Genomic DNA, 12,773 nt, shown 5'->3' with positions numbered 1-12,773 from the left:
TCATGCTCGTTTCAATCGCAAATTAAATTCCCCACTCTATCTGACTAGAACAGACAGAATATAGATACAGCACAGGCAATTTGATCACGTACGAACTATCATTGGTCTCATTCGGTGGAAATTTGAATTACAGAAGAGACAGCAAGAAGAAGTAAGTACATACATAGTAAGCTCATCTGAACCGTCAGTTTCATAATTGTATTTGCTAAATGCGATATCTCTTCGATACCCGTGGCTAGCTAGCTACTCTTGGATCTTTCTTCTTTGTTAGGAGGATGGATCGAAGAATAGAGTAATAATATAAATACGGGGCAGAGGTGTTCTGTGGTGATCGATCGTGCTGAGGCCAGTGGATAAACTGACTCCCATATATCTGCAACATTTGGGACATATGGGGAAGGCGGATTTATTACAGGCTGGCTCTATGAACCTGTAGGGAGTGATATGCATACGTGGAATGATATTGTTTATTTGTGGTTTGTTTTTTTTTTTTTTTTTTCCGGATTGGCTTTGTGAATTAGACTGCTGATGCTGGTCGACTGGCGGAGGAGCCATCGACATTATTAGAAACTTGGGTTCTCTCGCCGCATGATATATTCGGTTGGCTCTCGCTTGTCCGCCGACTCTGTGCGATCATCATGCTTAGTTGGCTGCGTGGTCGGGATGGGGATGTAGAACGAGAATGTGACCATGAATACGGGGAGCCCCGAGACTCGAGAATAGGGTGGTGGGGATTGTCAGATGGTGTAGAGCTGCGCTGGAGGTTTCCGGATAATATTGAACCACTGCCTGCAGTCGGTCCAGGAGATCTCGTGGACGTGTTCGAAATACCAGATTCAAATCTTGAATCAGCCTCCTCTGTTGCTTCGGATGATACTACATCAGATACTACCATTGATGAGGCCCCGAAAGATTCCCGATGTACTTTTTCAGCGAAACGGCTGCGAAAGTCGTCTTCGACGAGAGACTTGCTGGTTTTGTCTTGTGGACGATCATGCTTTCTTTCCGGGCTTCTGTGGCGGTAAACGCTGCTCGCTTTGAAACCAGTCGGAGGAGGTCCTTCAGCGACTGGAAGTCCCGTCGCTATTGGCACTTCATCGGTCATGAGAAGAGGGATTTTCTGAAGCAGGTCCTCTGTTTTCGACGGTTGTTCAACCACGATCGGTTCTACCAATAGGATGTATTAGTATCAGGGATAGGGACGAGTCACAGTCGGGAAATACGGGAGAGCCCGGGGACGTATTACTCTTCAAGATAAGGATGTGCTTACCTTCCACAGGAAGTGGCTTTTCTACTTGAGTAGTAATCTTTGGGAAATACTCTTGAGACTCTCGAGCAGGTGTTGATGTGAGTTGTGGTGTTGGTAAAGGTGAGACTCTTGCAGATGATTGCCCGGACGACTGTTGCGATGACTTGCGTCTGAGGAGAACCGGTCTCCTCCTTGAGTTCAGGGCCGTGTTGGCTACGAAAGCAGTCTTCTTACGACTCTGTTTTGGTGGAGGCTCCTTGTGGGTTTGCGTACCGGCAAGTGGAGTTGGGGGGTTGGAGGATGTTGTCCGCATGATGTTCTCTCCGGCTTTATCAGAGATTAAGATTCGAGTGGTCTTCGGATGTTCTGCTTGTGTTCCCTGCGACTTCTTCAGGATGGGCGGAAGACGCGTTTGAGTTCGTCCGGAGCGAGCCTGTTCTCCCTTCTTGCTCCCGTCATCCTTGCTGCCTTGTTCTGAAGTTGCTTTTGCTGCGGACCAAATGGTGGTGTCTTGATCAGCGCATTGTTGAGCCTAGAACAGTTAGCAGACACTTAGATAGTTAATTGTGTGATATCCCATACTGTTTCTAATGCACGAAGCCTTTTCGTTGTCGCAGTTGGTATTGTTTCGATAGCACGATCGTCAGATATGTGCACGAATAAGGTAGCCAGAGTGGAACCAGAGAGAGAGCTGTATATGCGCTTGCTGCTCCAGATTCTCCAGAAGAAGTTTTCTAGCCGTTGTCCTACTCCATCCCGTAGAATAGAACTGTTTGTGTTGTATACTAGATGGAACGTCGTAGTCAGTCCTTTGCTGTTCTGTCCGCACAAAGAGAGATGGAAAGGGTTAATGGCACAATACCTCTCCATAATTTGATGATATCGTCGACATCGACACCACCTAAGACGGCCAACTCAGAACCGACATCCCCCTTCGTGAGAACTAGATCCTTGGGTAGATTCTCCGTCATCGCAAAAGAATCAAGTGGTAGCTGTGCACCACTGGCATTGGCTTCAGGACGTCTGTTCCGACAACTACATAACCAGCATGGCCAAGGCTTAGCGGCCCGATAATCAGTTCGAAGCAGGAATAACCTGCTCGTTTATCGAAGTACGGTTGCCACTTTCACACGTGCCAAAGAAGAGAGAGACTTCATGTTGCACGAATCTTGTCCATATCGATCTGAGCGAGGCGCTGACTCTCTTCTCGTATGTGGGGGGCTATGTCCAGAAGATAAAGGAAGAACGTCTGAATCGAGGGATAGAGGACCCGACCCGCTGATTGCGACTTATCTTCACCCCGAAAGCCTGTGACTGGCTTCGCCTCCTTTCTTCACTCCGGGCCAGCAAGGACAAAGCAATGATCAAAGAGGCAACGCTGGTGACCGCAGCCTGTATCCGGAGCTGGTATGCAAGCGAGAAGATGGACCAGACAGGGATAGGTGATGGGATAGATGTTTAGCGTTGGTAGGACTTTTCTGTTTCAAACGAGACGGATCACGATGCCAGGAGGCACTGTTGGTCGATGCTGGGCTTCCAGAAGGTCAACCCGTTCGTTTGGGGAAGGGCGGAAGTGAGCTCCGCAAGGCACGGCTATGGTAACTCTGCCACCGCTGTAGGATCAACCTCTGCTAGGCCACGTCCGCAACACTGGACTCCAGACAAGAGTGAAGATCTTCGAGAAAATCCTTTACAGTTTATTACAGCTGAGACGATCAGCCGGTCGCCGAGTCCCGTCATAGCTTGTCATCAAAAACAGGAGCTTTTTTGGTTCTCGGCGCGGCCCGGCACCAGAGAACGAGCTAGATGCCCAGCTTCCCTAGCACAGACGTCGGTTGGGTATACGGAGTAGATTATAGAACCATATTTCCACTAGACTAGCAGTCCCCTGATAATGATTATGAGTTATTACTCCTGTCAATCATGCTATCATTCTCTGATGCGAAAACATGCCTTGGGGAATAATATGGACAAAGAAAAGTGGCACTAGATATGGTACATGATCCTTCTACTTCCCATTCGTTCCGTTCTCACAGCATCCTTCACCGCATCTTCCATAAATACGTGCTCTGTTGGGCTAAACCAGCCAGAACGGCACGAAGCGGATGTTCGGGAATCATGCATGTTCGGTCATTTTAAAGACATCGGAGTTGCTCCCCATATTGGGCCATACAATTTCGCTGCAACGTTGACCCGTCGAACGGAGAGATTCTGGTTCGCATGCCACGGAATAACAATTGCGCCAGAAGTTAAGGATCAGATTCAATTGTGGCCATGTGGGGGAGTTCCCGACTCCAGATAAGCGGGCAATCTCCATTCCTGCGGCCTTGGCGAATCTAATCGTCGATCGTGCAACCAGAGGTGAAGAATTCGGTTTTTTCCAGTTTGCTTCGAAAATCTTTGACGAATAATAATACTCTCTGCTCTGGACTTAACTAGAGCCCTAAAGCACCGCTACGAGTTCTTCCTTCCCTAACTTCATACATACCGTGACCACTGCCATTCGACCTTGAGGATCCGGAGATTCTGACAGAGCACAATGGATCTAATAATATGTACAGTAATTAATACAGGCTTCTCGGGCACTAAGATATATTAGTTAATCCCGATTCTAAGGTGCTGATCGGTGGTGGCTGCATCGCCTCCCTGCAGGGATGGCTGTCCATTCCCAGATGCAGGCATTACTCCGTGTCTGGGAGTTCACCAGGCGCATTATCTGCTAAACACAAATAATAGCGCATATATATACACGGCCAATAATGCAGTCGAGAGAACCGCCTGGCTATACTCCGTACTTGTATATCCTGTTCTCTGAAAAAGCGGTCCTGCTGGACTCATGCAATTGTCCGGAGACTGAAGCAGGCCATTCCTACTAACTAGAAAAGCGGTATGCGAACCACCTGGATGACAGCAGTTCGATTTGGCCGGGGTAAATACTTAAGTTCATAGTTAGTTAGCTCAAATTTAGGTATGTCATCAAGGTACCTGGCTCAAGTCCACCCTTGACACTAGTTACTTCTCGAAGGAAAAAAAAAAGCCTTATAAACTACGTACTCCGTACGACTGAAATCAATTAGTTTAGTTAACTATCGATACCCTCCTTTGTCATAATGGCTCGCGCAGCTCACCCATCGGAATAATCACGATGCTCAACATCCCTTCGCGGCATTCACTCAATCAAATTCGACGCAATTAGAGTATCAACTACCCCTCAATTAACCACCCGCGGCCTCTTCGATTTTCTTCCACGTTATTGATCTGGAACCGATCTGATCTGTAATCTGTAAATTCTAGAGTAGTAGTAGGAACTATATTACCCGCGTCTGCGGCTCTAGTTATCGATTATTACTTCGGGGGGCCATCGCTCAGTAACAAACCTTACTTGTAAAGTGGCAAGAGGGAGTTGAAAGCTGTGCTGTACTGTTGCTGAGCGACTATGTCCGAGGTTCACTGTTGTATGATTTTCAGACCAAGCTTGACAAGACGCGAACTCAAAAGACGTTGGGAATGCCTCGAACATATGATGTTTCTGGAATCAAAATGCAAGTCAAGCTCTCATCTTGCTGAAACGTTTCTTCTCTTTTTCTTTTCTTTTTCGTCGTTGTCTTCAGATGTATCAGCATCCTTTTTTGCCTCTCTTTTTTCTTCTTCTTCCTCGTGTCGATAAATTGTATGGGTATCAATTATCTATAGTCTATGGTCTATGCTTTTATTGTTCGTGAGTCATAAGTGGGCCGTGATACAGGTCTATCAGTGTGATGAAGCAAAAGGTCCGACAGAAGACAAGGAGGCTTCAGTTCGAAGCTAGTTCCCGAGTAAGAACAAAAACCCCAGACTGCCAGGGGTCGCCTGAACATGAGTATTAGTTAGCGCCTTGTACAACCGTCCCAGAAACAGAGATGCGCACGAGTCTATCGTCGTACGCATCCCAACAGTCCACAGTGCCATGATCTATCAAATTGCACTCGAACACAGAAAGCAAGGCCAACAAGCCGTAACAGAAGGACTCCTGGACGCAACGTGATACACTTCCAAGAAAGTCGAAAAAGTGCAACTCCGGATCGTTGAATCAAATAGACAGAATAGTAACCACAAGCCATGAACCGAAGAGTCGGCCCAGGAGACACATGTTATGATGTTGCCCTTCGTAAGAAAATCACAGCTGTCTATAACCGAACCCAATATCATGTTTTTGCTCCAGTTGAAATAAACAGAACGCTAAGATTGTGAAATATCAAATGCTGTTCGGAGTGGCGCCCTTAGGTAAGAGTGTAACCACCGTCAACACGGAGATCCGCACCAGTGATGTACTTGGCAGCATCACTGAGCAAGAAGGTGACGGCACCCATGAGGTCCTCGGGAGTTCCCATCTTGCCAACAGGAATCAAGGAGGTCCACTTCTTGTTAAGCTCGGGGTTCTCGTCGAGGATCTTGCGAGTGAGGGCCGTCAGCATATAACCGGGGCTAATGCAGTTAACCCGGATGTTGTGACCAGCCCATTCGACAGCAAAAGATGCAGCCAGGTGTCGCACAGCGGCCTTGGCGGCATTGTACGGAGCCTGGGGTTGAGGAACGTTGACAATGGCACCAGACATACTGCCAATCATGACAATGCTACCGGGGGATTTACGATCCATAAGGTGCTTGGCAACAGCCGTGGACCACAGGTAAGTACCATCCACGTTGACACCCCAGAGCTTCTTGATGCGGTCATGTGGGTATGAGATCGCATCAAAGTTCTCGGTGAATCCAGCAGAAGTGACCAGGTTGTCGACCTTGCCGTGGGCGGACAGAATTTCAGCAAAAGCCTTGTTTACGGACTCGGGGTCCGAAACGTCGGAGTAGTGTGCAGTAACCTTAGGGAGGCTTATTTCCAGTTGTTAGATGGGGTGTTCATCACACTTAGGAGTTGGATCGAACTTACTCTTCAGGGTCCAGTCCCGGGTTCTCGTCACGGAACTGCTGGACGAGCTTCTGAGCCTGCTCCTCAGCCTCCGCCTGGTTGAGATCGACAATGGCCAGATCAGAGCCAGAGTTGACAAGAGCTTGGCCCATGACTAGACCCAGACCACGAGCACCACCGGTGACCACGCTGACCTTGTTCTCCAGGGAGAAGGAAGCGAGGGTGCGCTTGAAGTGCATACCACCACGGCCCTGGACGATAGGACTGCGAGGCATCTCATGGTCCTCCGGGTATTCAATCTTGACGTTCTCGTCGGTACGCGCCCAGGCACCCTCGTGTTGACCGGAGGCGCCCCCGGGAGCAGCAGTCGTGGCGGCGGCGAAGGGATCCTTGTCTTTGGGCTCATCCTTCAGCATCGCATGCGTGGTGGAAATAGGACGGGTGCCATTGACAACCCGAGAGGCAGTAGCCCGGCTGACAGCTCTCACGGCCGTACGTGACAACACAGGCTTGAACATGGTGATTTTGCTGGAGAATCTGACATGGTCTTAGTGACAGCAGAACAAGGGAGTTGGGAGAGGAAGAGTAAGCTGACTTGATATGTTTCTCAAATAGCTCGACAGCGAGTGGAAACCCTAACTCACTCTGCTTCTTCTGCTCTAGATACACACGTTGAACTAAAGCCTAAGGCAGGAAGCTACTTAGCAAGGGATTCCGCAGGCGAGGATAAACAGCAATTGAGGCGGCACCAGAACACCAGTGGCCTGCTGCTGAGGGAGATCAACAGAGAGCAGATAACGCGACGTGCTTGACAAGATACCTCGAAGGAAACAGAAGACAACTCGGACGGGAGAGAAGTACTAATAAATAAAGCTTGCAGAGCTTCAAAACATGCGGGGCTGGTGCGCGAACCATGTGATGTCCAGCGGTGGCAGTTTCAGGCCCGTCTCGACCGGATCTGTCCAACTTCCCCCCCTTGCCCAGAATCTACTAGGTAAACACGGCCAACGGACAAAGCTACGCGGCATGCTTTCACTATCAGACTATCTATCAGTTTCTCTCCGCAGCCGCCACTCCGCGACAGCTCTGTCCATGCTTTTCCCCAAAAGACGCCACCGACCAAACACCGTCCTGGCACTGTCCAAGATAGCTTCCCCTGCTTGTTCAACATCCCACCTCAACTCTGTCATCTGCCTGGCCCGTTCAACACGGCCACCGCCCATTGAGGTGGCTGCTCCCGGCATATTAAATAGGTCTGCTGGTCCCTGTCGCTTACCGTCTAGTGCTTGACGATCAGGCCATAGTAGTAGTAACCACCAGGGTCTGTTAACAATTCTATGGTACACGGTGAAACGATGCCCAAAAAAAGGAAAGAAAAAAGAAAAAAGAAAAGAAAAGAAAATTCAGTATCGGACCCTCACCGCTCCGAGGACACGATTACAGAAACGAGGAGTTGCGACGAGCGGGGAAGCTGAGATACAGGACCTGGAAGGATGTGGGATAGCGGGAATTATTCTATTGCTGGTGCTAACTGTGAAGAGTATTTGTTGCCATTGTTCGTACCATAATATCGTATAGTTACTATCTATAGCTATAACTCTGGTGTGGTGCCTTGGAACCGCCATGGCGGCTTCCAGGTCGTTCTTGGGTCCTCAGAGAGTTTGGCTATGATTCTTCCATATTGTTCTTCCATTGTCTCCCCGACTTCCGGGGAAAGCCGTGGCCGTTGTGTGCCTAAGCGCTGGCCCTCGATCTGGGGCCGAGAGCGCCCCCGAACTGTCCGAACATGGCTAGAAGCCATCTTATCCCGAGTGTCCCGACCGATCACCTCGCACGATCTCCGGATTTACGCTCTCATATCATATGGTAGGCCTGGTCCGTGGTGACTCTGGTCCATTTCAATCTCCAACACATCCACGACGGCCGGCAGATTATGCTGCATCGTCACCGACAAATTCGACCAGCGGCGTACCGCTCTTGCATTGATCCTGCATCCCAAATCAGCTCAGTCAGTTATAGTTATGTATTAACTCAATCGAGGGCCCAGACCCGCTGGGTTGTGGGGAGTTAGAAGACTCGAAGAATGACGATGGAAGTGCCCCGTGGGCCGTGCCAAACCGGGGTGATAGCGAAGAAAAAGCTGGACGTGCGGCGTGACCTACCCCTTTCTTGTGTACAACCCGCGCAATGGTCCCGTGATGCGGGCTGCGGATGACCGTCTCCATCTTCATACTCTCAATCACCACCAGCGCTTGGTCCTTCTCCACCCGGTCGCCTGCCTGGACCTCAACACGAAGGATTTTACACGGCATCGGTGCTAGTACGCTGTTAGCAACATCACGGATACCCAGTGCTTTTTCCATCCATTTCCCCCGCGGTATTTCCAGGCGATACTGTCGACCCCGCTGAAATGCGATCACCGAGTTCTCGTCTCGTATCACCGTAGTGTCCAGTCGTGTGTGGGGGAAAAATGATCGCACCACCCTCGACTGCAAGTCAACCTGGGTCGTCACGTTGTCCCAGACTTGTCCGTTGACAATGACACGAAACTTGTCCTCCCCAGTTTGGTGCACCTCGACTGCATGCTCCTTGCCGTGTCCAGCAGCTGCCGTTTCTTCTGCAAAGGTGAACTGTCGTTGCTGATAGCCAGGGCCGAACCCCACGGATCCTCCTCTGGGTCCTCGACAGTGAGTTTGGACGGCGGGTTCAGATGTGGAATCCTGGATCAGACAAGCCAGCGCGACCTGGGCCAGCACTTCGTCCGGAATACTCTTCTCCGCGAAGAGCTCCGCTCTGTGCTTCTCAATGTACCCAGTCTCAACCTTGCCCTCGACGAAATCTTCGCTCTGGCACACGGCCTTCAGGAACTCAATGTTGGTAACGGGTCCAGCAACCTCATACTCCTCGAGGGCGAGCGTCAAATTGCGAATGGCTTCCGTTCGGTTTGCGCCTCGCACGATAAGCTTCGCAATCATAGGATCGTAATGGGCAGAGACCTCGTCTCCTGCGACGAACCCAGCATCAATTCGCACATCTTTGCCGAGAGTAGGTGTTCGCACATGGGTGAGCAGTCCAGAGTCAGGAATGAAGCCTTGGTCAGGGTTTTCAGCGTATATTCTGGCCTCAATGGCATGGCCGCTGTTCATGATCGTGGCTTCGATTTCTTCTTGGGTAAGTGGCAAAGGGGCTCCTTCAGCGACGAGGATCTGCCAGTGAACCAGATCTTGTCCGGTAACCATCTCTGTGACTGGGTGCTCAACTTGGAGCCTGGTATTCATCTCCATGAAGAAGAACTCGCCCGTCTCATTGTCGAAAATGAACTCGACAGTTCCTGCACCTTCGTAGCCCACGGCCAATGCAGCCGACCGTGCTTTGTTCCAGATATCCTTCCTCGTCTCTTGAGGCAGATCGGGGGCAGGAGACTCTTCCAAAATCTTTTGATGGCGTCTCTGAATGCTGCAGTCTCGCTCACCTAAAGCGACGCAGTTTCCGTGCTTGTCCGCAAAGACCTGCACTTCAATGTGTCGTGGCGTCGTGATATATTTCTCAATCAACACATGATCGTCTCCGAAGGAATTCAGAGCCTCCGACTGAGCTGACCGCAGCTGATCTTGAAACTCCGCTTTGGAATTGGCTATGCGCATGCCCTTCCCTCCTCCGCCCTTGACTGCTTTAATCAGCACTGGGTATTTAATCTTATCGGCCTCTTGTTCGAGGAATGCTGGATCCTGGTTGCTGCCGTGGTATCCTGGAACGCAGGGCACGCCTGCTGCGGTCATGATCTCCTTCGACCGACTAGATTTGGATCAGTGATACTAGTCTGTAGGAGGGTTATCAGGGCTGACCTCTTGTCTCCCATATCCTCGATAGCCTTCCATGGTGGGCCAATGAAGACTAGGCCGGCTTGCGTACACTTTTGGGCAAAAGCAGCATTCTCGCTCAGCTGTCTACCTGTTAGAAAGTTGAAATACAGCCTGGTGCTAGGGAACGACGAACAAAGCCGTAGCCGGGATGTATAGCCTGACAACCCTCCCTCTTAGCAATCTCTATGATACGATCGCCGTCGAGATACGCCGATGTATGTCCCAGATTGAAGGCAGAGGGCGAGCTTAGAGCGTGCTGGGATTTTGCATCAGGGTCTGTGTACAACGTAGTTATGCGGATACCGTGTTGAGAAGCTGTCCGTCCGACTCGCCTAAACAATCGGTCGTTACTAGAGTGACCTCTGCAAAGATGCCCTTACTAAGACTTACAAAGCTATCTCGCCTCGGTTTGCAACGAGGATAGAGTTGAGAGAGGTCTGGCCACCAGCTGGGTTTGCTGCTGTTGAAGCAGCTCTTGCAGCTGTTGATCGGATTGCAGCCGACCCCAGTCGGGAAGTAGTGCGGAGAAGCGAGGACAGAGGCATTGCACTGTACACTCAGCTCTTGCTTTGGATCTCAAAACAATAAGTGGTAAATATTTCCAGAAACACAAATCATGCTTCGAAATCAACAAGACCGCCGTCCGACAGGTGTCTTAAAGAGACGTATTACATTCTTCCCTTTCCTCGGCAGGCCCCCTCAACCCCAGAAAATGGTTAAGCCGACGGAAAGCGAACGCGGGGAAAGAGCCGTGCACGTGACACCGCCGATCCATCCTTGTCCTGGAATTCCAATTCGGGATCCGCAAGAGGAAAGCGGAAACGCAGGGAAATTCAGATCTCGAAGGCTGCGGTCACATTTTCCAGCCTAGACGTCGTCTTTGCTCAGACAACTTTTATTCCCGAGCCACTGTTTAATTCGAATTGAGATTGCAGACGTGGCACATTTTCGTGTGGTCTTGTCAGCTTTGGAGACCCTTTTTTCGCTGATCACGGAAACCAGGGTAGTAGTTCCTGGCACCTGACCTTCTAGCTATTCTTGGTATCGGCATATGATGAAAGCAAGCTTGGAATGAATTGTTAGCTTTTCCTGCCTCGAGAACCGCTGCTTCCACCAACATAGCCTGAATGGGGCGGACTCCTGTCTTGGCTTCGACCGCGCATTTTCTCTGAACAGTTCTTATTGGCGTTTTGAGTCCCTATCCACCATGTCGGACGATGAAGACTTCGTTGACGATGACTACGAGGACGAATGGTATTGGGCTGAGGACGCAAACCCTGATATTGCTGTGCGTTTCTCAACACCCCATCAACCCTCGTGAAAAAATTTTCTGCAGTGGAAATCTGTCTGGGTGAAATGCAACCGAAAACGAGAACTGACTTTGAAATTCGGATATTACAGGATAACCTAGCGGAAACTGCTCAGCATTCTCCTATACCCGTGGATGACCCTGCCCTCGAACTCGTAGAGATCTTCAGCGACTGGGAATATTATTCGGACGATTATTACGATGACGACGCATCCGTGGTTCGTAAACTGCGGAGCACTCGAGCGTCTCCATACAGAAGCCGTACAAAGTCCCAAGGGAATGGTGATGAGACGAGGAACACAAAGAAGCGAGAACTTGCACGGGTGGATGACATACCGGAGTTGAGTTTGGACGATGAAGAGACTCCACCGCCCTTCGAGCTGATAGACGCGTCGTCCTTCAAGGGCGTCGTATGGAAGAAATCGGACGATGCCGCTGTCCAGAGAGCACAGCTGTATGAACCCGGTTTTGGGGAGAAGGTGGCTCTCCTCAGGAACTGGCGAGAGATCTTTAAGGACTCTCAGCCCAAACGCAACGGAAATGGGATAAGAAAGTCCAACACTACCAAGTCTGCTTCTAGTAGTAATGGTACTGCTACAAGGAGCCGACGAGAAAAGACACAAAAGATTTCAAGTGGGTCTGCAGATATCACTCCAGAAGGTCATCCGTTGTCAGGCGATGTGTCTAGAGCAGATGTTCCTCAACAGATTACGGAAGCTGATACGGGCACATCATTCACGCCACCCCCTCTATCCATCAATGGTGCCGAAAAGCCAGCTGTTGCCGTAAAGACGAAAGACGGGCCACAGCGGAAATCTACATCCCGACTCAGACGTACGGCCACAGTGCAGGATAAACCACCTGGTGCGAGTGACCACGCAGCGGAACCTGAGCAAAGGGCATCTACCAAAGCCTCACAGCAGAAATCAACGAGAAGCGACGAGAATAAGAAAATATCTATCGCTGTGGAGGTGCCTGTACTCTCTACTGCGGGGCGACGTTCGCAGCGCAAACGGCGGGCTTCAGAATCCGTGGATAAGGAAACGGAGAATACTCAGCCTCGACCGAAGCGTGCTGCCCCGGCGAGAAGAACAAAGGCAAACGATCAAGTAAAAGAAGCTTCGTCTCCACCAAAAACGAACGTTCGACGGTCGACCAGGACGCGAAATGGTCAAAAATAGGTCATGCCGAGCAGCATGATTGATGATAAACAACACATTTATTCTCGATTCTGTACAGTTATAATTCATTGCTTATAGATTCAGGCCCCACTGCTAGCTTTTTCTCTAGCAGACATGCACATGATATGAGGAAAGTTCCATAGTAACTTCAGAATACATAAGGTGTGTGATAAACTCGAACAACTAGATCAGGCGGTTTTAGGATCTGCGTTTTGGCTTTCTTCAGCACTCTCATAAGATCATTTACTGCTTTTACCCTCTGAGAAGG

General features: G+C 50.1%; 5 protein-coding genes across 5 annotated transcripts; 2 read left to right on the top strand and 3 right to left on the bottom strand.

Moving 5' to 3' along the window:
* Positions 1-517: 517 nt before the first annotated feature.
* C8Q69DRAFT_506251 (hypothetical protein) lies at positions 518-2,220 on the bottom strand (the record flags this gene model as incomplete). Its single annotated transcript, XM_028632781.1, has 4 exons — positions 518-1,167; positions 1,271-1,781; positions 1,832-2,034; positions 2,112-2,220. 4 exons carry the CDS (start codon positions 2,218-2,220, stop codon positions 518-520), a joined length of 1,473 nt encoding a protein of 490 aa, XP_028485691.1.
* A 921-nt stretch (positions 2,221-3,141) lies between these two features.
* Positions 3,142-4,013, top strand: C8Q69DRAFT_463657 (hypothetical protein). Its single transcript, XM_028630383.1, has one exon. The coding sequence runs from the start codon at positions 3,249-3,251 to the stop codon at positions 3,549-3,551; it is 303 nt and encodes a 100-aa protein (XP_028485690.1). The 5' UTR covers positions 3,142-3,248; the 3' UTR covers positions 3,552-4,013.
* Positions 4,014-5,307: 1,294 nt separating this feature from the next.
* C8Q69DRAFT_229171 (D-arabinitol dehydrogenase) lies at positions 5,308-6,890 on the bottom strand. The gene is made up of 3 exons (XM_028626380.1): positions 6,748-6,890; positions 6,174-6,680; positions 5,308-6,115 (listed from the first exon to the last, which is right to left on the bottom strand). Exons 2-3 carry the CDS (start codon positions 6,668-6,670, stop codon positions 5,509-5,511), a joined length of 1,104 nt encoding a protein of 367 aa, XP_028485689.1. The 5' UTR covers positions 6,671-6,680; positions 6,748-6,890; the 3' UTR covers positions 5,308-5,508.
* A 1,040-nt stretch (positions 6,891-7,930) lies between these two features.
* C8Q69DRAFT_229083 (putative 3-methylcrotonyl-CoA carboxylase subunit alpha) lies at positions 7,931-10,863 on the bottom strand. Its single transcript, XM_028626378.1, has 5 exons — positions 10,406-10,863; positions 10,149-10,347; positions 9,998-10,095; positions 8,315-9,947; positions 7,931-8,140 (listed from the first exon to the last, which is right to left on the bottom strand). The coding sequence occupies exons 1-5, from the start codon at positions 10,558-10,560 to the stop codon at positions 8,084-8,086; spliced, it is 2,142 nt and encodes a 713-aa protein (XP_028485688.1). The 5' UTR covers positions 10,561-10,863; the 3' UTR covers positions 7,931-8,083.
* A 191-nt stretch (positions 10,864-11,054) lies between these two features.
* C8Q69DRAFT_229158 (hypothetical protein) lies at positions 11,055-12,665 on the top strand. Its single transcript, XM_028626379.1, has 2 exons — positions 11,055-11,303; positions 11,417-12,665. Exons 1-2 carry the CDS (start codon positions 11,223-11,225, stop codon positions 12,503-12,505), a joined length of 1,170 nt encoding a protein of 389 aa, XP_028485687.1. The 5' UTR covers positions 11,055-11,222; the 3' UTR covers positions 12,506-12,665.
* Positions 12,666-12,773: the final 108 nt, after the last annotated feature.

The sequence above is a fragment of the Paecilomyces variotii genome (genome assembly GCF_004022145.1).
Source record: "Paecilomyces variotii strain CBS 101075 chromosome Unknown C8Q69scaffold_4, whole genome shotgun sequence".
NCBI lineage: Eukaryota > Fungi > Ascomycota > Eurotiomycetes > Eurotiales > Thermoascaceae > Paecilomyces > Paecilomyces variotii.
The sequence above is the reverse complement of the archived record's forward strand: the minus strand, read 5'-3'. Positions and strand labels throughout refer to the sequence as shown.

Bases quoted from the DNA above. Each gene is read 5' to 3' on its own strand.
- C8Q69DRAFT_463657 (XM_028630383.1), top strand. From the start codon at position 3,249: ATGATCCTTCTACTTCCCATTCGTTCCGTTCTCACAGCATCCTTCACC.
- C8Q69DRAFT_229171 (XM_028626380.1), bottom strand. From the start codon at position 6,670: ATGTTCAAGCCTGTGTTGTCACGTACGGCCGTGAGAGCTGTCAGCCGG. The intron at 6,116-6,173 runs GTAAGTTCGATC...ACTGGAAATAAG, and splicing joins CCGGGACTGGACCCTGAAGA to CCTCCCTAAGGTTACTGCAC.
- C8Q69DRAFT_229083 (XM_028626378.1), bottom strand. From the start codon at position 10,560: ATGCCTCTGTCCTCGCTTCTCCGCACTACTTCCCGACTGGGGTCGGCT. The intron at 10,348-10,405 runs GTAAGTCTTAGT...CCGATTGTTTAG, and splicing joins AACCGAGGCGAGATAGCTTT to GCGAGTCGGACGGACAGCTT. The intron at 9,948-9,997 runs GTCAGCCCTGAT...ATCCAAATCTAG, and splicing joins GAGGATATGGGAGACAAGAG to TCGGTCGAAGGAGATCATGA.
- C8Q69DRAFT_229158 (XM_028626379.1), top strand. From the start codon at position 11,223: ATGTCGGACGATGAAGACTTCGTTGACGATGACTACGAGGACGAATGG. The intron at 11,304-11,416 runs GTGCGTTTCTCA...CGGATATTACAG, and splicing joins ACGCAAACCCTGATATTGCT to GATAACCTAGCGGAAACTGC.